We start from the raw sequence: 23955 nt of genomic DNA, 5'->3' as shown, positions 1-23955 counted from the left end.
TTTTCTAAGTGCCCTGTTACTATATCCTTAATAATGGATTCCATCATTTTCCCAACTACTGATGTCAGACTAACTGGTCAGTCGTTCCCTGTTTTCTCTCTACCTCTTTTCTTGAATAGCGGGGTTACATTTGCTACCTTCTAGTTCACTGGGACCGTTCTAGAATCTAGGGAATTTTGGAAGATCACAATCAATGAATCCATTATCTCTGCAGCCACCTCTTTTAGAACCTTGGGATGTAGGCCATCAGGTCCAGGGGATTTGTTGGCTTTTAGTCCCATTAATTTCTCCAATACTTTTTCTTTACTAATATTAATTACTTTAAGTTCCTCACTCTCATTAGACCCTTGGTTCCTCACTATTTCTGGTATGTTTTGTGTGTCGTCTGCCGTGAAGATAGATACAAAATTTTTTGTTTGATATCTCTACCATTTCCTTATTCCCAATTATAATTTCTCCTGTCTCAGCCTCTTAGGGAGCTGCGTTTACTGCCGCTACTCTCTTCCTTTTTACATATTTGTAGAAGCTCTTACAATCTGTTTTTATATTTCTTGCTAATTTATTCTCATTCTATTTTCTCCCTCTGTCAAATTTTTGGTCATCCTTTGCTGGTTTCTAAAACTCTCCCAATCCTCAGGCTTACTACTCTTCTTCGCAATATTATAAGCCTCTTCTTTTAATATAATACTATCCTTAACTTCTTTAGTTAGCCACGGATGGATCATTTGTTTCATGGAGTTTTTAGTATTTGTTGAGAATTAGGAGATATTTCTTTAAATGTTCGCCATTGCTTATCTACTGTCATATCGTTTAATCTAATTACCCAATCAATCTTAGCCAACTCACCCCTCATATCTATGTAATTGGCTTTGTTTAAGTTTAAGACTCTAGTTTTGGACTTCAGTACTCTCAAACTCAATGTGAAATTCTATCATATTATGATCACTCTTCTCCAGAGAATCCCTTACTGTGAGATTATTAATTAACCCTGTCTCATTACACATGACAAGATCTAAAATAGCCTGTTCCCTGGTTAGTTCCATGACGTATTGTTCTCGGAAACTGTCTCGAATGCATTCCATGAACTCGTCCTCCAAACTACTTTTGCCCATTTGATTGGCCCAGTCTATATGAAGATTAAAGTCCTCCATGTAACATTACCATTGTTACAAGCTCCTCTTATTCCTTGATTAATACTCTGTCCAATATAACTACTGTTAGAGGGTCTATAAACACCAATGTTTTCTGCCCCTTGTTATTTCTTATCTCCACCCATACTGATTCTACTTCCCTGATCTTCGAGCCAAGATCCTTTCTTTATGTCATCCTTTATTATTAGGGCTACACCCATCCTTTTCCATTTTGTCTGTCTTTTCAAAAAGTCAAGTAACCTTTCAAAATGTAGTTCCCAACCTTGGTCATCTTGCAACCATGTCTCAGTAATGGCTACTAGATCAAACCCATTTATCTCTATTTGTGTCATTAATTCGTCTATCTTATTACAATGCTTCGTGCATTCAGATAAAGCGCCTTTCTTCAATTTTAACTTTTTTTGGGACTTGGGAAGACGGGGGGACAGAAAGTGAGGGTAACAGGGGACAAGGGGTTGGGGAATGGGGCTCGGAAGATTGCAGCTTGGGCGGGGGAGAGGGGGAAACTGGGGACTGTGGATTTGGGGGGGGGGGGGGGCGAAGAAGAGGAGGATTGGAGTGGGTTTGTGTGGGCATGGTGCCCAGCATTTCCTGAAGAGCTGGGAACAGCAGCACCAGCAAAAATGGGGCAGCACTGAGAGGAGCAGCCAGTAAAAGGGTGAGTGAAACCTGGGGAATTTACTGATGGGCAAATAGGGAACACGGGGATGGAGACCGAGGATTTGCACTGGGCTCGAGGAATTACATGCCTTGATTTTACATCACAAGCTCCAACCGCAACTGTTCACGCTGGGCTCAGAGGGGAAGGGAGCAGCGGACGGCACACCCCGCTCCCTTGGCTCCTGTCTCACAGCAATAAATCCCACAAACAACCCCGGGCCTGATACCCTGGTCTCATCTGTTGGCTCCTTGCTCAGTATCTCATAGAGGTCGCAGCCCGAGTTCGAGCTTCAATCAGCAGCAAGGGGAACAGCTGAACAATGGGATTTGAGGGGGGAGACCGGCTGTTCTGGTGGCAGGGATTATTTTACTAAATTATTTTTTGAGTAAGAGAAAGAACTTGCAATTATATAGTGCCTTTCACTACCTCAGGACATTCCAAAGTGCTTTACAGCCAATGAAATCACTGCTGTACTGTAGGAAACGCGGCAGCCAACTTGCGCACAGCGAGGTCCCACAGCAATGAGATAACGACCTTATAAATCTTTTGTTTTTAAAGTAATGTTGATTGAGTGATAAATATTGGCCAGGACATAGGGGAGAACTCCCTAGTGCAGCACTCCCTCAATACTGTACCGAAGTGTCAGCCTGGAATATGTGCTGACGTCTCTGGGGTTGAGTTTGAACCCGCAACCTTCTGACTCAGAGGCGAGTGTGCCACCCATGAGCCAAGATTGACACCTTGGCATAAAACATTTTGTAATCATTTTTTGAAATGCATCTCACTCCAACTTTTTGAGTGTACTTCATTCATGGAACATGGCAGACACAAAATCGACCAACATTTTCACACTTTAGTCCATAGGTGAGGACTGGTATAGAATCATAGAAAATTTACGGCACAGAAGGAAGCCATTCGGCTCAATGTGTCCACGCCAGCCAAAAATGAGCCACCCAGCCTTATCCCACTTTCCAGCACTTGGTCCATAGCCTTGTAGGTCACGACACTTCAGGTGCACATCCAGATACTTTTTAAATGAGTTGAGGGTTTCTGCCTCGACCACTCTTTCAGGCAGTGAGTTCCAGACCTCGACCACCCTCTGGGTGAAAACATTTTTCTTTAGCTCCCCTCTAATCCTTCTACCAATCATTTTCAACCTCTGCCCCCTGGTTATTGAACTCCCTGCTAAAGCAAATAGGTCCTTCCTATCCATTCTATCTAGGCCCCTCATAATTTTGTACACCTCAGCCTCCTGTGTTCCAAAGAGAACAACCTGAGCTTATCCAATCTTTCCTCATAGCTAAAATTCTCCAGTCCTGGCAACATCCTCATAAATCTCCTCTGTACCCTCTCTGGTGCAATTACATCCTTCCTGTAATGTGACCACCAGAACTGTACACGGTACTCAGGCTGTGGCCTAACCAGTGTTTTATACAGTTCCAGCATAACCTCCCTGCTCTTATTTTCTATGCCTCGGCTAATAAAGCAAAATATTCCACATGCCTTCTTAACCTTATCTACCTGTCCTGATACCTTCATGGATATGCACTCCAAGGTACCTCACTTACTCTACACCTTTCAGTATCCTCCCATTTATTGTGTACTCCCTTGCCTTGTTTGCCCTCCCCAAATGCATTACCTCACACTTCTCCAGATTGAATTCCATTTGCCACTTTTCTGCCCACCTGACCAGTCCACTGATATCTTTCTGCAGTCTACAGTTTTCCTCCTCACTATCAACCATACAGCCAATTTTTGTATCATCTACAAACTTCTTAATCATGCCCCCTACATTTAAGTCCAAATCATTAATATATATCACAAATAGCAAGGGACCTAGTACTGAGCCCTGTGGAACCCCACTGGAAACAGCCTTCCAGTCACGAAAACACCAGTCGACCATTACCCTTTGCTTCCTGCCACTGAGCCAATTCTGGATCCAACTTGCTACTCTCTCTTGGATCCCATGGGCTTAGACCAGTCTGCCATGTGGGGCCTTGTCAAAAGCCTTGCTAAAATCCATGTAGATTACATCAAATGCATTACACCCTCATTGATCCTCCTTATTACCTCGTCAAAAAATTCAATCAAGTTAGTCAGCTTAACTAAGGAGCATACACCTTTAGCTACGGAGAAGTGCCATTCGGACCATGACTGACAGACCAACAGGAAATCTCTCCAAGTTTAAAAATCACATTTAAAATTTTAAATAAGCACTAGAGCTGGAATTTTGGAAGCAGAGTTGTCACTTCAATAAATATTAGTGTTATTGTTCTGCACATCTCTTCAGTTCTATAATAATTAAATGATTCTCCGCTTCATTTCTGCTCCCATGGCTCATTTGAAGTTGTATGACAATTATAAATGTTCTGGGACGCTGGTTATGTTAAATCAAAGGATTCACTACTTTATAAGGTGAAGAACTTTATACTATGTAAACTATAGGTAAGTGTCCCTTGATGTCTAATTGTTGTTCAATAAAAAATGGGTTTATACAGAGCTCTGGGTTCATACGGAGGTTAAGAGGCTTTGGACATCCTGACATTTTGTGCTCTTGTTTGAATTCTTTTGTTTTTAATCTATTTTTCTTTGACATGGAGAGTGGAATATGGCACTTGAAGTTTGATAGAGAAATATCATGGGCAGGAACCCCACACTAGGTGCATTGCTTTTTAAAATAAATAGATTCATGGTACTATTATAATATAAAAAATTGTATGTCTGCATGCACATCCTGCCTAAAAAACCTTAGTTCTTGCCAACTTTTTCAATAAATTCCTATGTCCACATTTACAATGAAAACTGCCGATTTAAACTAGTCATACTGGAATCTGACCCTCGTGTCACTGGTAGCACTGTAGTGCCTCAGTTTTACGTCTCACAGCTCTTCAGCCTGTACTGCAGAGAAACTCCGTTACTCCAACCAACTCTACTTCTCGAATTGCCATAGATTTGCAATAAACGATAAATTTTCGTACACAATGAGGACAGAATGTCTGACTTTAAACTGGGCACTTAATTACTTTTACGTACCCATGTCCAATTAGTCCCCATCCTCTAATCCCTTTTCACCTGAAGGCTGCGCTTGGTCTTGACTCCCGTGTGCAATGCCACAGGGGATCAAATATTATATTAGTAGAACCGTAGAAGTTTACAGCACAGAATGGCTCCTTGTGTTCATTTCGGTCTCTACTCGAGCAATCCAGAACAAATCCTGCTACTCAACACTCTCCAGACAGCCTGGTATCTTTTATATTTATTCATTTTTTCTTTAAAAGATGCAAAGATCTCTGCCTCAATATGCGCCAACATTCTGTGTAAAGAAATTGCTCCTAACCTCGCTCCTTACTCTCTTAGTAATAATTCTAAACTGATATTAAAAAGTGTTTTGGGTGCACACTTCATGTCCACAAACTTTGCTTATTTTTGTCCCACTTTTTCATTATACTTTTCTGTGAACATTTATCACTGTAAATTGCCATGTCAACATTTCATATTCAAATTTGCTGTCAGCTGTCACAATGTATTTGCAGCCTCTGGCCACTAGATGGCTCTATGGAGTGAGTCAGTGAAATCTCTCCACCAACTCCGTGCAAAATAATCTTATACCCATGGGCAAAATGAAGTCCAAGTGCTTCATTGAGTACGAACGTATAAACAATGACTGACAGGAAAAGACCCTCTGGTCCATCCAGCCTTGCCCATTCGATGTGCATCACAATACATACACTCCCATTCCCACCAGAAACCATGTGATCTCCTGGGGGAGGCGAAAAACCAGATTAAAAAAAGCAGCAGGTCTGCGCTGAATGGCCAAGTAAATCTAATTATAGTTTCTTTTAAAAACAATTCATCTATTGTTTACATTCAACCGTGCAGACAGGATTGTGATTTCAATTTTTATGGTATATCCTGAACAATCAGACTATTTGAAATGTTAATTTAAGCAGTTCAATGAGCTGTGGAATCGACAAAGTTATTTTCTCTGACTAATGAGCCATCCTCTGACTGAGGAAGTTTTGGAGGAACATTAACACCCCACTTGACAAGGTGAGAGCTCATTACAAAGATCCAGCTAAAACGTGAAAGAATTCCCACGACAATTCAGACTGCCCATGCCTATAGTTCCTGAGGAGGTCTGAGCTCTGAGCCTCAACTGGGAATCAAACTGTAAAGAATCTTACAACACCAGGTTATCGTCCAACAATTTTATTTGAAAATCACAAGCTTTCGGAGATTATCTCCTTCGTTGGTGACGAAGGAGATAATCTCCGAAAGCTTGTGATTTTCAAATAAAATTGTTGGGCTATAACCTGGTGTTGTAAGATTCTTTACATTTGTCAACCCCAGTCCATCACCGGCATCTCCACATCGGGGAATCAAACTGCTAATGTACAAGATCACATCACAATGGCCTATTTTGGCCCACGAAAGACAGTTTCATCCAAAAGTCCCGTCGACTCTCAAGCTGTATAATCCACTCTAAAGGCTATCTTAAGGATCCGTAATCATTTTGATTGTCATGCCCCAACATTTATATCACTCGTTTCTTTAAAATACCAGGGTGTTCAGTAGATTCAACGATGCTGGGTTTGAAATAATACCACCTTTAACATCCGTCTCACCTGTGCCAGGAGGAGCAGGTTCTTTCCTGTAAGGAGGAAAAATCAGAGGGTTGTGTTCCGTAAGGAAGCATGGAAAGAAAAGTTAATTTGGTCCATCAAACTTATTTCTTTCACAAACCTGGACAATCTGTTCCATCCTAAACTGACTGCAACCCACTCAAGTCTTCTGAGAAAAGGTACTGCAAAGTTTTTCCCTGCCACCACCTTAATGGCAATAAGATAAAACTCTAGAAGAACTTCTCTTCCAATGAAAACAAATTTAGTTCTGTGAATTTCTCTACATAACTTACAGTTGTAAACACTGGAATGTTTGTTCTTTTCTGAAAACCCATTTCCAACTCATTAAATCCTTTTGAAAGTTAGGTGCCGATATTCCAAATGCGGCTAATCAATGACCTATAGAATGGAGAAGTTTATTGTTACATCGACTGCAGTATATAAATTAGCTTTGACTTGACTACATACTCTAAGACCCCCTCCTCCTTCATAGTGTATATCTTAGCAGTTCCAACTTCAACCTTACATATAATGAAGTTCCCTGCCAATGGTAAAGTGAATTGACAGGAGTTCTGGCGTTTGGTAGCACTGGGGTTGACATGCAATTCAGTGAGAGGGACATAGTTGAGCAGCTCAAATGCACTAGCATATTAGAGAAAATCCACAGTTGTAAGATTAGAGAAAAAAAGCAGCTGCAGCCACAACAGGAAAAAAAAAGAGCCTACAGCTACAGCAGAAACACTGATTGTGGCAATGGCTGTACAAGGAGGCCAGAAAGTGGCCACAGTCACAGGAGATGAGAAGATGATGGTGGCTTGTAGCAGTGGCCAGAAAGTAGCTGCAACAGGAACACAGACTGCAGCCATGTCCATTGAAAGCTCCACAAAAGGAGCACAACTCAAGGGCCAGGCCCTGTGTATGGACAGCTGGCTTATACCAACAATTTTTATGGCAAAGTTTTCCATAAATTGGTTGAAATCTTAGTTGTATGAACCAATACAATTTGGAATGTCTATTTATGGTGTATAATTCTGTTCACTTTTTTTTGTCTTAATTTAGTTCACTTTTTATAATAATGGCAAATATATCAACTGAACTGTACATTCTAAGAATTCCATTTCTTGCTGAATTTGGTAGATAAAATAAATATACACAAGATTTAAATGTTTGGAATCCAGTGCAGCATCTTCCAAAAACCCCAAACTACAGGCCAGTTTAAAAAAAGAGGGCACATGCTGTGTTGTGATACACTTCCCCGCTGCGAGGTGAAAACATTCCCCATTCACTTCGGTCATAAAGCCATTACTTCAATCACAAAAGCCACACTAATACAACTTTGTTTCTTTTTATTAGTTTACTGGAACAAAAAGTCTTGGAAATGGAAGAGAAACATGCAGTTGAACTCGAGTCACTAAAACAAGAAAAAGAGCAGCTCCAGGAGTTAGTGACACGACAGAATTCCATCATAGAGGAACTGGAAAAGCAACTGGTCACAGCAACATTAAACAACACAGTCCTTCAGAAACAACAACTTGACTTGATGGAGACTGTTCACAATCTGATCAATCTGGTATCCCCTACTAGCTGTGAGTATTTGTCTGTATCTTCAAGCCTTTTGACGAGGAAGCAGAAGTTACCCTTAAAATTCAAGTTATACAAAATGTTTGCAAACGACGTGTATTAGCGCAAATGTGGATTATAACTGATTTTTAAAATCCCATTAATAGCATGCAATAGTGAATGTTCTCAGGGGCATCCAGTTAGTATTTACTGCATACAGACTAGAGCAGTTATCCTAAGAGCAGAAGCAAAATACTGGGGATGCTGGAAATCTTAAATAAAAACAGAAATTGCTGGATATACTCAGCAAGTCAGCCAGCACAATCTGCTCTTTATCCTAAGAGCAGATGTTTGCGTACTGAAGAATCAGATTTTCACATCAGTTGCTTAAAACCATGAATATTCCAGAACACATATTTTGGTGCTAATGAAAACCTCGAGTGCCAACAAAAAAACAGCGCAAGTTATTATTTTAAAAACAAGTTGGGGTTTAATTTGATATCTCCCATCTTGGGCCACTTTTAGAAAGATTTTATCAGTTTACTGCATTAAATTTGCAGATTGATTGTCCTTGGCAAAACAAAACCAAACCAATCTTGAACTTAATCAAATTTCAGTCGACACTTTATCTATTTACACAGGGCCCATTCTTTTGCAATTTGTTTTTCTAAATCAGAACTATTTCAAATACAAAACTAAGGTTTCGACAAACATAAGCTGCTGAGAGAAAGTACAAGATACTGCACCCAACCTTTTGAAATGAAGCTGATTTGCACTGGCTAACAAAATCTGGCTGCTTTCATTTACATTACTGTCTGTGCGAATTCCCCACAGATTAAATAGTGTGAACTTTTACAATGGGGCTTTCAGTTGCAAGCTGTTATGGAAGCAATAAACTGTTACTAACAGCAATCCTAAGGCAAGGTATTTCCTGTATTACTTACTAAAAGAGTGAGGGGATGGGTAAAAATGATATGGCAAAAAGAATTTCAAGTAATGCCTAACACAAATATTACAACACTACCAGGACTCATGAATTGCATCCTGTGGTTGCTAGTCATGCATCATCTATTTCTATTATAGCTATAAACAATGCCATAAAAGAAAACCTCCCAATGAGTTTCAAACACATAACAAATTCTTTGCAACATTTATTTTCTTGACCAGTATAAAATAATATTTCCACATCAACTGCTGTGGTCTTTTAACTCCGTAAGAGTACTCCATTTACTTCACTCCCAAGTTTGCTTGGAAGAACCAAAGAAAAACAGTAGCAGCCACAGCTCTCAATCACAATGATTTAATGAAGCCTCACAGCTTGTGCAAATTGCTTTAATGATTCAATGGGAATATGCAAATACCTCCGTTGAAAATGTTGCCTTTTTTGTTTAAACTGAGTTGCTATTTGTTTTATATTACAGCCAAAAGCTCATTTTTAGCCCAAGAGGAACAAATCCAATTTAAAGACTGTGCTGATGCTTACAAATCAGGACTTCGAGCAACTGGGATTTATACACTTTTTGTACCAAACACTACTCAACCAATACAGGTAAGGGTTGTTTGAGATAACAGAGTGGTTGCAGTTCTCAGTACAGACACATGAAATGTGACGTTTTAATATATTTTCACAGAACTTGTCTTCAGCAAATATGGGCAATTATCATGTCATCACTGTTCTGATTTTTAAAGCAACTTTTCAAAAATCTCCTTTTCCTTTCAATAAAAAATAAATAAGCTTGACAGAGAAGACACAGAGAGCACACACTCCACAAATCATTATTGCATCTGTAGTGGTAAATATAACCATGATGTTAATTGAGCCAACACCAGGACAGTTATTTACTGATCAATATCGAGGCCCCATGCTCTGAAACTGCCTTCTAAAATCCCTTTGACTCTCCACTCCGAGTATCTCCTTCCTTGCCTCAGTATCCATTTTTGTCTGAATACACCTCTGCAAAGTGCCTTGGGATGTTTTTCTATGTTAAAGGCACTATACAAATGCAAGTTATTGTAGTTACACTTTTTTGGTGTTTATTACCCAATCGATCAATCCAATAACACGAAGGTATGGAATTATACAAAAAGTTGATTTGTTTTGGTCATGCAGTACCAATTTTCTGCACCTAGTTGTTATTGGTATATATGTGGTGGTACCAGTTGTTTGAATAAGACATTTAAAAAAAATCACTGATATTAAACGATGAACAGTAATATTTCAAATTATTTAATGGATGAGGGACTTCAGTTATGTGGAGAGACGACAGAAGCTGGGATTGTTCTCCTTAGAGCAGTGAAGATTAAGGAGGGGTTTAATAGGGGTGTTCAAAATTATGAGGGATTTTGATACAATAAATAAGGAGAAACTGTTTTCACTGGCAGGAGGGTCGGTAACCAGAGGGGACAGATTTAAGATAATTGGCAAAAGAATCAGAGGGCAGATGAGACGTTTTCTTTTTTACGTAGCAAGTTGTTATGATCTGGAATGCACTGCGTGAAAGAATGGTGGCAGCAGATTCAATAGTAACTTTCAAAGGGGAATTGCATATATACATGAAAAGGAAAAAATTGTGGCGCAATGAGGAAAGAGCAAGGGAGTGGGACTAATTGGATAGCTCCTTCAAAGAGTCGGCACAGGCATGATGGGCTGAATGGCCTCCTTCTGTGCTATATGATTCTATGAGTGGATCTCCCATGGTATTACTCTTGGTAAGTCGGCTAATACTTTTAAGAACAGGAGTATTATACCACACAAGGTATTATTCTGCTGCTGATGTGGATGTATGCGCCTTACAGGCCACAGTGCCTAATTCTTAAGTAAATGCAACTTCAGGTCAATTGCAATTTAATTGCTATTTGATGAGGGAACTTCTCGGAGTGGAAAATGCTTGTGAACTTCAGGTTTAAAGTGAATCTCCTCATGGTAAGATAGAGGATGCACTGTTTGACAAAGACAGGAGCATTACACCATTTAAAACAGAATGTATTATTCTGCTGCCACACTTTCAGGTGTATGTCACTTTAAGGCTACAAAATTTAACTGACATTAAGGAAACATGAGTCGATGAAATTGGCAGTTTGCAAGAAACTAAAAAAGTTTCCATGGAGAAGCATTCTGCAAAGGAGTGATCAGCTGACCATGATTCTGCTAGGACTACTTGGATTGTTTTGATTAGACAGAGGTAAAAGTAGTTTTGACCCTGAAGGGTGATTTGCTACAGTATGGTAATACAAGGGCCACTGGTGGTGGTACTGTTGCAACTCATTTTATTTCTGTGCTTTATACTTCTGCTGATTCAGTGCTGGTAATATAATTAACTTATAACAGACAAACTAACCTGCAGATGGTGGTGTGTAAATTGTTTTGTTTATTGATTCAGAATATTGATGTACTGTGTGTGCTGGAGAGAGGAGTGCATGATGTATTAAGGTTAGTTTTGGAGAGGAGAGAAAATGCACATTATACGTGTGAAAGTACAATATATGTTCCAGCTTTAATGGAACAAAGTCCAGAAGAAGGCACATTCAGGATATTAAGAGCCTACAGCAATGACAGAAGAGAGAATTAACTTGGGAAGCAAATCAAACTTATTGAGACTACACTATGCAGTGTAAAATGATATTATTCAAACTTCAGCAATAAAAAAATAACTAAGTGACACAAAAACCTTTAGTTGAATACACTAACAAACACGCAAGATTCCATCCACACAAATTAACTATGGACTAATTCTCTAGGCTCCAATGGCAACAAAGTCCAGCGAGAAAGGTTTGTTGATTTGAAGAAAGCCTATGATCACATTTAGCCATAAAAGATTCTGGAATAGTATAAAACGACCCAGTCGCTGTGACATTTCGTCATGTGACGAACTGTGAAATTTGGAGTTGAGCCCTCAAATTTATATCAGTGTTAAGAGTTTGGCAGCTCAACCATGGGAGTGGGGAATAGTCATGTTGTCCTGAATCAGCACCTATGCATGCTCACTTTCCATATAGGTCACTGGAGAATAATCAGGAGTGTCACACTTCCATCATTCCTCCAGGTGAGATTGGCTAGCTCTGCATCACCCAAGGCTAGAATCTGGAATCTTCCTGAACTGTACAGCTTAGTATCACACCATATGGTGCATTTATCACTTGGGCTATCAGTAAGCATTTCAAATAATCTGTTGAAACGACTAAAAACGACACAAAGATGTCCTAAAAATTTTAAATGGACATGCTAACGCCTAAATGTTAAGCACTATTTTTACAATAATTAAATGTTTATTCAACAAGATACCTTTTACTTTTAGGTTAAATGACTAAAATCCATTTGTTCTTAAAAGGATATTGATCTCCTAAAAATTATGATTTAATAATTTACCTATATTTTTCCCCAGGACCTTCTAAAATGAATAGTATCTCAAACAGATTAACGTGCTGGTACTCAAATTTTGGAATGTGTAAAATTGTTAAACTGGAATGCCAAGCTCTACTACAGTAGTTTAATTCAGATGAAGAGACTAGTGTCAGAACAAGAAAGGGTGAACCAGACCAGACGTTCCCAAACTGGGGAGGTGCGACGAGGTTATCGGGAGGCGCGAGGAGGTTAGCTGTAGCAGGTAATCAATCGCTAGCAGGTAATCAATCGCTAGCAGGTAATGCTTGCAATATGTATTTCTTCCATTGGTGGAGCTGTAGCAATCCCCTGAATTCTCAGTGATTCCTCCTCTGCTCTCTCCAAAACTCCCCTCTAAACAGTCCCAGTTTACAGGTGCAGTCCCCACGACTTACAACGTCCGCGTTTACCCCCGGACAGCCACCTATATCGGGCAAAGGGTGCTAGCCATTTGCCATTACCATAGGCGTCAATTACTAAGGCGCTGCTTAAACCATATTAAGTGCAACGGCTATTTCTGGCAGTTCAAGCATCTGTTCAAGTGTGATGACGTGATATTACGTCCTTTCAGGCCGCCCAAATGACAAAGCCAACTGAAACTCAAGCTGCATTTACAGAATCGGCTTTGTGGTGAAACTGACCAGAGGTGAAACCAACCAGATCGCTGCAAACATCAGCCCCATTCAGCTGTCCATAGCTGAATAAGGCGAAAGGCTTCCATCTCACATAGCTTGTCTGCAGCCAGGAATATTTTCCACAAATATAATTATAAGAAATATTAACAATATGGAAGCCCAGAAATCCTCTTCAGATTACCAACAGCAAATTCTGATTGGGAGTGGGAGAGAAGTGGAGACTGCCTCCTGACGCTACTTCGGAGAATCATCTCCATGAGAAAGAGAAAGGGGGTGAATATTTGAACTTAAATGCCAGAGATGACAGTACTTAAAAACTTAACTCGTTGTTTAATTTCTGAAGTTGTTGAAATTCTGCTTGAAATTGATTTAACCTGATACACCGGCCAAATCACATTCGCTGTGAACAGTGGGGACTGTACTTTTAATACTCTTCAGTTTAAATGTGTTTTGTTAAGTTAAAAAAAGTTGTTTTCCCTCAGGTCTGTACCTCTGTGCAGAATAAACTTGTTCTTGGAAATTCTCATGAGCCCATGGGGTCGTCACTGCCATAGAGAAATAAATAAACAAACAACAAGTCGGTGCCCCCCAACTCTGCTTCAGAAATCTGTTAAAAGGATCTTTGCCCTGAGTTCTGCAGCTCTGTGGAGCATCCTTTTTTTTGTCCCTGCATAGAAATCCTCATGAGCCCTTGGGTCTCCATGATGTTTAGAGGAAATAGATAAATAGCCCTCCTTTAAAAACTTGCATCAACCTCAAAACTTACTTTATTGACTAGTAATCTGCACTTTTTTGGAAAGTTTATTTCGCCCTGCTTGCATTTTGTGTTGCTGCTTGCTTGGTGTTATCACACTTGAAGTACTGTGCACAGTTCTTGTCTCCATTTTACAAAAGGGATATAGAGGCTTTGGAGAAGGTGCAAAAAAGGATTTACAAGGATGATACCAGAACTGAGAGGTTATATTTTTCAGGAAAGACTGAACAGGCTGGGGCTCCTTTCTCTAGAAAAGAGAATGCTGAGGGGTGACCTGATAGAAATCTTTAAAATTAAAGAGTGGTTTGATGGGGTAGATGTAGAGAAGATGTTTTCACTTGTGGGGGAGTTCAAAACTAGGGGTCATACATGTAACAGAAGCAAAATACTGCAGATGCTGGAAATCTGAAATAAAAACATAAAATGCTGGAAATACTCAGCAGGTTAGGCAGCACCTGTGCAGAGAGAAACAGAGTTAACATTTCAGGTCGATGACCTTTCGTTAAAACTGGAAGAAGTTAGAGATTTAACAGTTCATCAGCAAGTACCCATCCCACTCCCACGCTCACGTCTCTGTCTTCAGCCTCCTACACTGTTCCAATGAAGCTCAAGGAACAGCACCTCATCTTTTCATTAGGCACTTCACAACCTTCCGGACTCGACATTAATTTCAATAACTTCAGATCATAACCTTCTCGAGGGCAATTAGGGATGGGCAATAAATGCCGGCCTCGCCAGCGACGCCCACATCCCGTGAACGAATAAAAAAAAACACTGCTCCCATTTGTTCGGACAACAGGTGCTGGTAATGATTCTGCTGTTGCCATTGACAGCTCCTTTAGATCCATCTTTTGTTTCTTTACTTGTCCCATTACTGCCCCCTTGGCCTTGCACCCTCATCCCTTTTGTCTCAATCACTCTTGCCCTCCACCCTTTTACAGACCTTCCCTTTTGTTCTTTCCTCCACTCCCCTTCTTCCTCCTCCCTTTTTTTCCTCTGCCTCTGTATTTGCTCATAAACTGTTAAATCTCTAACTTCTCCCAAGTACATGAGGGAGAAAAGAATAGAAGGATATGCTTATATGGTTAGATGAAGTAAGGTTCGTGTGGAGCATAAACACCAACATAGACCAATTGGGCTGAATGGCCTGTTTCTGTGCTGTAATTCTATGTAAATTGAGAAATAAATTAATAATGGCATCTGCACTCATGGGTCCTCAATGTTTGCACAAATATTTTTTTTTAGCTCCTCCAAAGCAACTCAACAATTCATTACTCCCTGTTCCACCCTAAACCACCTGACTACAGACCCATTCTAGTTCCGTCTGCAGAGGATATTCATCCTGTACCCGGCTCACAAACCCAACCCAAGGAGAGGAGAGGCCTACAGTTTTCCTTTCAGTAAAGTTGCTTGCATGTCATAGTGGCTGGGAAAGTCCATGAATTGCTAACGCTTCTGCTTAATCGGGGCTTCCACCGCGCTTCCAGCAAAGTAACACCAGCCATTGAGTTCTAATGATATGATTGGACTTCATATTAAAATCCAAAAGTGTGAGAGCGCAGAATTAAAACAACTAAACACTAACATTAATTATGCAAATACACTGTTTCTTAGAAAGAAATTCTTAGATTAATCTCCAAGGGGGGGCTCAGCAAGAAAAGTTTGGGAACCTCTAAGCTAGATAATCAGGAGATATTATAGTTGCACTTGCCAGGAAGGATTTCCTTATATCTCTCATTTAAATCCAACTGAAGTTTGGTACAAGAGGTACATCACAAATACATCAGTGTTGTATCAATGCAAAATCATTTTAAATACATCAAATAAAGGTATTTTGATTGGCTTTGACATTTTATGGATTGCAGTAAATTCTGCACCAGTCAATATAATACACCAGTTGATGCTAACTCAGTGCATGCCAAGGAGGCTGCCAACAGCATCTTTGGGAGGTGAGCACTTGCTATCTTTGAGTGTTCATCTCATTAGCTGGGGGAGGACTGTGGTTGGCAACCAGGAGCATTTTTGTTGGTTCTTTGGGACTAGTGATTAAAGTCACAGATGAGACCAAGAAGGAGCTTTGAGTTGACATATCAGCTGATAAAGTGCTAGCTGATCTTACCAGCATAAGCAGAGTAATGAAGGGGAGTGCTGCTGGGGATTCAATAATTATTCATTAATTTCCATTATGCACCAGTGAGGTCCCCTCCATTATGGAAGGTAACTGACATCCACTTGAACTTGGTCACAGGGTGCAACACAATTCTATAAACCTCTTAATTCAAGTGACGAATATGGATTATTCTTGTTGTAAAGCTATCTCATGACAAAACTTGTGCATTATTGGAGTTATTATCTTTTAGTTCTTTTAAGATCCTCACATTGATTATTTTTCTATTAAGAATGAGGCTGGGCAGGTGGATGGAGTATCAGTGGGAGAGCATTTTGGTGGCAGTGATCATAATTCAGTTAGTTTTAGCATTGTTATGGAAAATGACAAAGATAGAACAGGAATTGAAGTTCTCAATTGGGGAAAGGTCAATTTTACTAAGCTAATAAGTGATTTAGCAAAAGTGGACTGGAAACAGCTACTTGAAGGTAAATCAATGTCAGAGCAGTGGGAGGTATTCAAGGGGAAGATTCAAGGGGTGCAGAGTAAACATGTTCCCACAAAGAAAAAGAATGGGGCTGCCAAATCTAGAGCTCCCTGGATGTCAAGGAGCATACAGGGTAAGATAAGGCAAAAAAGGAAAGCTTATGTCAGACACCGAGAACTCAATACTACAGAAAGCCTAGGAGTATAAAAAGTGCAGGTGTGAAATTAAAAAGGAAATTAGGAAAGCAAAGACAGGGCATGAAAAAATATTGGCAAGTAAAATCAAGGAAAACCCAAAGATGTTTTATAAATACATTAAGAGCAAGAGAATAACTAAGGAAAGAGTAGGGCCTATTAGAGACCAAAAAGGTAACCTACGTGTAGAGGCAGAAGATGTTGGTATGGTTCTTAATGAATACTTTGCATCTGTCTTCACAAGAGAGAGGGAGAATGCAGACATTGTAGTTAAGGAGGAGGAGTGTGAAATATTGGATGGGATAAACAGTGAGAGAGGAAGTATTAAGGGGATTAGCATCTTTGAATGTAGATAAATCACCAAGGACGGATGAAATGTATCCCAGGCTGTTAAGAGAAGCAAGGGAGGAAATAGCGGAGGCTCTGACCATCATTTTCCAATCCTCACTGGACACAGGCGTGGTGCTCGAGGATTGGAGGACTGCTAATGTTGTACCATTGCTTAAAAAGGGAGCGAGGGATAGACCGAGTAATTAACGGCCAGTCAGTCTAACCTCAGTGGTGGGCAAATTATTGGAATCAATTCTGAGGGACAGGATAAACCATCACTTAGAAAAGCACGGAGTAATCAAGGGCAATCAGCGTGAATATGTTAAGGGAAGGTCGTGTCTGACTAACTTGATTAAATTTTTTGAAGAGGTAACAAGGAGGGTTGATGAGGTAGTGCATTTGATGTAGTCTACATGGATTTTAGCAAGGCTTTTGACAAGGTCCCACATGGCAGATTGGTCAAAAAAGTACAAGCCCATGGGATCCAAGGGAGAGTGGCAAGTTGGATCCAAAATTGGCTCAGTGACAGGAAGCAAAGGGTAATGGTTGACGGGAGTTTTTGTGACTGGAAGGCTGTTTCCAGTGGGGTTCCACAGGGCTCAGTACCAGGTCCCTTGCTTTTTGTGACATATATTAATGATTTGGACTTGAATGTGGGGGGCTTGATCAAGAAGTTTGCAGATGATACAAAAATTGGCCGTGTGGTTGATAGTGAGGAGGAAAGCTGTAGACTGCAGGAAGACATCAATCGACTGGTCAGGTGGGCAGAAAAGTGGCAAATGGAATTCAATCCAGAGAAGTGTGAGGTAATGCATTTGGGGAGGGCAAACAAGGCAATGGAGTACACAATAAATGGGAGGTACTGAAAAGTGTAGAGGAAGTGAAGGACCTTGGAGTGCATGTCCACAGATCCCTGAAGGTAGCAGGACAGGTAGATAAGGTAGATAAGGAGGCATATGGAATACTCTCCTTTATTAGCCAAGGCATAGAATATAAGAGCAGGGAGGTTATGCTGGAACTGTTAGGCCTTAGCTTGAGTACTGTGTACAGTTCTGGTCACCACATTACATGAAGGATGTAATTGCTCCAGAGAGGGTACAGAGGAGATTCACGTGGATGTTGCCAGGACTGGAGAATTTTAGCTATGAGGAAAGATTGGATAGGCTGGGGTTGTTCTCTTTGGAACAGAGGAGGCTGAGGGGTGATTTAATTGAGATGTACAAAATTATGAGGGGCCTAGATAGAGTGGATAGGAAGGATCTATTTCCCTTAGCAGAGAGGTCAATACCCAGGGGGCATAGATTTAAAGTAATTGGTAGAAGGATTAGAGGGGAGCTGGGAAAAATGTTTTCACCCAGAGGGTGATGGGAGTCTGGAACTCACTGCCTGAAAGGGTGGTCGAGGCAGAAACCGTCAACTCATTTAAAAAGTACCTGGATGTGCACCTGAAGTGCCATGACCGACAAGGCTACAGACCAAGTGCTGGAAAGTGGGATTAGGCTGGGTGGCTCATTTTCGGCTAGCGTGGACACAATGGGACGAATGGCCTCCTTCTGTGCTGTAAATTTTCTAAGATTCTAAGACTGTATTATGATTGGACAAAACATTGCAATACTTCACTAAACTGTCAAAATAAAAGTAGCACTGGGTAGTGGGATTTCAGTTGCTAAAAATAGCAAAGACGGTTAATTGCAATATTGAGAGAGTATTCTTAAACAAGTAGGCACCAAATCACATGCTTTTTTTCCTGCCAAGGACAATGTTGACATGGTGTGATTCCAAATGGTCAGAAACACTTGCCAGAACATCTGGAATTAGGTTAATGATTAACATCAAGGAGCAAAGCAATCCTTTTGGAAGGACACAATCCATGGTTTAACAGAACAAACATCTATCTAAAAAGTTCAGCTTAGATGTACTGAATTATTTTTACTTGATTAAAGAAGGTAGTCCATCAAAACTGTGCATTTTCACAAGATCAGAAAATAATTATAGATCGGGAAGGTCATTCAGCCCATCTTGATTCATCCATCCAGAGATCCTAACGTCACCCCATTGTAACATCCAATTGTTTCTTAAATTACTTGAATGTTTTTGCCTCCACTACTCCATCTGGAAGTTAATTCCAAATGTTGATCACTCTGTATGAAGAAGAATTTCCTGATACCGGTCCTAAAAGTACCCTTTTCTGGTTTGAACCTGTGTCCCCTTGTTGCACTCAAGCCTATCTTCATAATCAGACCCCCTGATACTGGGGATCAGCCTCGTTGCTCTTCTCAGCACTGCCACCAGTATTGAATTTTAACAGTTAGCTTTGACAAATTGATTTTAAAAATCGCTGTAAAAGCTCCAGTTCAGCAAAGTGAGTTTCATAACAGAAGGTGGAAATGTGAACTCTAATGAGTCTCTCCAGCTGCTTTGCTGTTTAGGTCCATTGGAGAAGCTTTTCATGTTAACACATTTTATATTTGAACAGTGGTAAAGCCAAGCTCCTGACTTGCAGAAATTAGCACTTTTTAAAATTTGTGTTTTATGTTAGATTTAATTTAAACAGAAAGTACACATCAGTGTTATAATTAAAATTTCAGTAAACAGTAATGGTGGGTGGGTGAAATTTTCATACCATTTTCACATGTGCCCAACATTACAATTACAGATTTTGTTCTTCCACATTTGGATTGTACTTGGGCTACATAAAACTGGGGGAAACACAGGTTATTTCAGGTCTGTCACAAGTGCAAGAAGCAATTTGAGGTAATCAATTAAGAGCATCATATAAGAAATGCACGGCATTACATTAAAGCACATTTGCTCAAGCATGATTTTCCAATAGCATATTGGCACCAGTTCCCTGAAAAGCCTAGTGACAACACCAATGGATGCTAAATTGAAAACTTCCAAGAAACTAAATACTCTGTGAAATCGGTGTGATATATTTGTTACTATATTACAACAGGCATTTTGCGATATGGAATCCAATGGAGGAGGATGGACAGTAGTACAACATCGTCAAGATGGCAAAACGGATTTTCAGCGCACTTGGAAAGAATACAGAACAGTAAGAACTTTTAAAAGTAATCTTAGAGGACAGGCTGGTGCAATAGGCCCTTCTACCTTGTAGGATCTGGATTCAAATTTGGACTGATGAAAAGGTGATAACTGAAAAATAAGTAAAATCAATAGCGGACTGCTGAACCCAGTCCTTTATGGGAGTGAAGCCACAGAAAAAAACTTGGCAATAATCTGGCAGTTTCACTTCGACTGGTCTCAATAATGGCCAGTGTGGGAAATGGACATTTCACACTGGTATATTAGGGGCTCCTCTCTTCTGAGATTATTGCGGAGAAAGCTTTGTTTTGTGTATATGTATCCAGGGTGAGAACATAAGAAATAGGAGCAGGAGTAGGCCGTACGGCCCCTCGAGCCTGCTCCGCCATTCAATCAGATCATGGCTGATCTTCGACCTTAACTCCACTTTTCCGCCCAATCACCATATCCCTTGATTCCCCAAGAGTCCAAAAATCTATCTCAGCCTTGAATATATTCAATGACTCAGCATCCATAGCCCTCTGGGGTAGACAATTCCAAAGATTCACAACCCTTTATGAAGAAATTCCTCATTTCCGTCTTGAATGGCCGACCCCTTATCCTGCGACTATGTTCTAGACTCTCAGCATCTACCCTGTCAAGCCTCTTCATAATCTTATATGTTTCAATGAGATCACCTCTCATTCTTCTAAACTCCAGAGAGTATAGGCCCATTCTACTTAACTTCTCTTCATAGGACAACCCTAGAGAAGATGCCATCAGTCCCTTATGTACTCACCTCCATCCTTCCGGTAATATCATCCCTGTGAACCAACCATCCCTTCCCCCCACCTCCTGGGAAAGACACCAAGAGAACTGTACCCAATTCAGGGAGTCCTCTGTCAAAAAATCCTCTTTACACCCTCATGGGTAATCAGGCAAGCCCCAGATCCCATCACCTAAAACACACCCTCTACTTGCATGATATCCACGCCTTTAATAATGTTAAATATCTGAATCAGAATGTCTCAAGTCTCATTTTCTCCAATAAGTGCAAACCCAACCATCAAATGTATCTTCTGCTTTTTATGGTTTGTTGATGACTAGGTTAACCATTTGAAGGCCTTCACATCTGTTCCGTATATATAAAATAAATAAAACACACGTAACTGTCCTATTACTCTGTCAAAAGTTCATAATCCACATGATAAATTAATATTTTGTTTTTATGTCATATATATTATGTATTAAAAATGCTGAGCGGGTTGCAACATTCTGTCTTAAAATACAATGAGAATTCCTGTCAGGCTTTGTCAATGTGAAAACCCATTTGAATGATGTGAACATTTACCTGCAGTATCTGTTATGCCTGTAGGTTGCACTGTGTTTGGCATTTAGAAGGTTAAAAGACCTGTCACGTAATGTTAGCTCCATTCCTTGCACTGTAACTATATTCTCAACTCTAAATTCAGCAGTGTTAGCAGGCAGATCCATTACAAGTCCACTGGGTGGCAGTGCTAAATTAAGGTTCACGTAAAAAAAAATCTTAATGGCATCAAGAATCCACCTATTTATATCTCCATGCCCTTCCTTTATTGATTCCACCTGTGTCCTAGAGTTGCTTCCTGACACCCCCGCCCCGCCTCCAAAAATCACAAACCCCCTTGGTGCAGCAACATGGTGAGTGGGAGCGGTGCCGAGAGAGGAGCAGCTGGTAAAGGGATGAGTGAAACATGGGACCTTACTGTAGGTAAACAGTGAAAGATTGTTTCCAATGGTGGGAAAATGGAGAACAAGGGGCCAGAGACTTGGGATTCTCACTGCGCTCAGGTAGCATCACAAGCTCCAACACATGGAGGAGATGCAGGAGGGCAGAGTACTGCTGGCAGCGGTCCATGGTAGTGCTGTGGAGCTGGGAGGAGCACTCCTGCTCCTATACGCTCCACAGAAGGGAAAGTAAAAATAACTTTTCTTACAATTTCCTTCGTGACCTCCAGCAGTCCCTTCAAGTACTGCTGTAGAACTGGAAAAACTAGTCAGAGCTTGTACGCTCTACCTAGTTTCTCATGCATTTTGCTGAAGGATCCTAAAACAGATGCAGGCCCCTTCATTGTATATTTAAATTGATCAATGCTGATTTCAGGCGGCCACCAGGGGTGCCTAAACAAAAACAGTGAGGACTAATATGGTGGCAGCCATGTCGCCGACACAGATGAGGTCCAAGATCCCATGGCCAGAAATTTGTATACAAACCAATTTCTACCCCATGTGTCCAAATAACTTTTGTTGAATGTGGCCCATGCCAAGTGCCAGGATGTCAGATCAAGCCCACCATGTAAATTGAGTTTGACACCCCTGCTTTAGATTTAAATACTGGATTACCATTCAAATATTTAAAATGGACAGACTGGCTACAGATTTTAAAGCTTTCCACTGGCAGCCAATTTTAAGGTTTGTATGATGTACAAAATTGAAGCATTGCTTTATAATTTGCAAAGTATTTTGCAAAGGGCACAATTACTTCACTTATAATCAATCAAATTCAAGATTTTTTCCCCAAAATAATTGTTGATAGCAGCATCCAACAGGACACCGAGATAGATTGAAGCTATGTGATTTTGTTCAAAAATGGTACTTTTCACACACCCTCACCCATTTCAGGAATTGGTACTGAATTTAAAGAGAGAAGGGAAAGGGCTATAGGTAGGAAATTAAACCAAAACATATTAAAATGCCACAATTGCAATAATATAAAATATTTCTTCCTAATGTCAACATGGACAAGATTACTTCAAATAACTCTCTGCCTTGTGTGTTCAGGGAAATGTTTACTATTTGCAACATTTTCAAATATAAGAACATAAGAAATAGGAGCAGGAGTAGGCCATACGGCCCCTTGAGCCTGCTCCACCATTCAATAAGATCATGGCTGATCTTCTCCCTCAACTCCACTTTCCTGCCCTATCCCCATATCCCTTGATTCCCATAGTGTGCAAAAATACTTGCAGCAAAATTGGTTTGAAATTAGCATTGAATCGTAAATAATGCCAGACATGAGATTATTTAGAGTATTATGTAGAATGTTTTCCTTTTAATCTATCAGGTAGATTTTCGCTTTTGCCACCTGGGCTTTTAAAAGCTGTCTGGTCAGATTGCAGAGAGGAAAATCTACCAGGGAGAATTGAATGCCGACAACAGAACCCACTTGATTTTCATTCCACTTGTAACAGGTATGCGGTCTTCCACATCTGATTTTCCTCTCATCGCTCAAGCGATGCTTAACGCCCAGGCAGTAAAGACAAAAATCTACTGATCATGTTTTTATCGTAGTAGTCACTATGATAAAAACAACAAAAAAAAAACTGAGGCAAGCATTAGCAAGTTGGGTTGTCAATTAGTCGCAGTTAACTTTTTTGGAAATTACCTGCCACAGACAAAAATCTGAAAGATTATAACTAAGAAATTAATTTAAAGTAAAGGATGTCAAATGTTCCCAGCTCTAATGCTTAAGAATTTTAAAAGAATAATTTCAAAAGGAATTGCATTACAGGAGAAATCTGAGCAAGTGCAGGGATGTTTGAAGTATTTGATTTACCTTTGTGGCTTTAATCAGCGCTTAATTTCTCTATGGATTTGTATTTATAAGTGCCTAAATCCTCCGCACGTGTGTTTCACAGTCAGCTGAGTTCCTAGTCCGTGTGCATCAATTATTAAAAGGCCTCAATTCATGCCAGATCGCTTGGTGGTCACTAAATTAGACATGGGGAGTAGATTTTTGTCTTTACTACCTGGGCGTTAAGCATCGCTTGAGTGATGAGAGGAAAATCAGGTGTGGAAGCCCGCATACCTGTTAATTAGGGTTTTTCTGTACAATGGAGATCAACTAATCTTATCCTTCTCCTCTCTTAAAGATGCTTACTTGCGCTGGAGTGCAGTTCTACAATACAGCAGCCGTCCTGCACCTCGTTCAAATGGCCTTTTGCTTTGTGAGCACCAAAGTAGGGTCAGGCTATTAGACTGTCAGGAATCACAGTGAAGCCGAATAC

The 23955-nt window shown here is 40.3% G+C and overlaps 2 protein-coding genes across 2 annotated transcripts in view; one reads left to right on the top strand and one right to left on the bottom strand.

The window, feature by feature from the left end:
- Window positions 1-23955, bottom strand: part of mcph1 (microcephalin 1) — a 306044-nt gene that overhangs the window by 124416 nt on the left and 157673 nt on the right. The window lies entirely within an intron of this gene.
- The window catches only part of angpt2a (angiopoietin 2a), a 95418-nt gene that overhangs the window by 51174 nt on the left and 20289 nt on the right, over window positions 1-23955 (top strand). The window contains exons 4-6 of the mRNA XM_067984008.1: window positions 7788-8020; window positions 9416-9543; window positions 19839-19940. Coding sequence (XP_067840109.1) covers window positions 7788-8020; window positions 9416-9543; window positions 19839-19940 — 463 coding nt within the window. The remainder of the gene's footprint in view (window positions 1-7787; window positions 8021-9415; window positions 9544-19838; window positions 19941-23955) is intronic.

The sequence above is a fragment of the Heptranchias perlo genome, chromosome 5 (assembly GCF_035084215.1).
Source record: "Heptranchias perlo isolate sHepPer1 chromosome 5, sHepPer1.hap1, whole genome shotgun sequence".
NCBI classification, from domain to species: Eukaryota; Metazoa; Chordata; class Chondrichthyes; order Hexanchiformes; family Hexanchidae; genus Heptranchias; species Heptranchias perlo.
The sequence above is the reverse complement of the archived record's forward strand: the minus strand, read 5'-3'. Positions and strand labels throughout refer to the sequence as shown.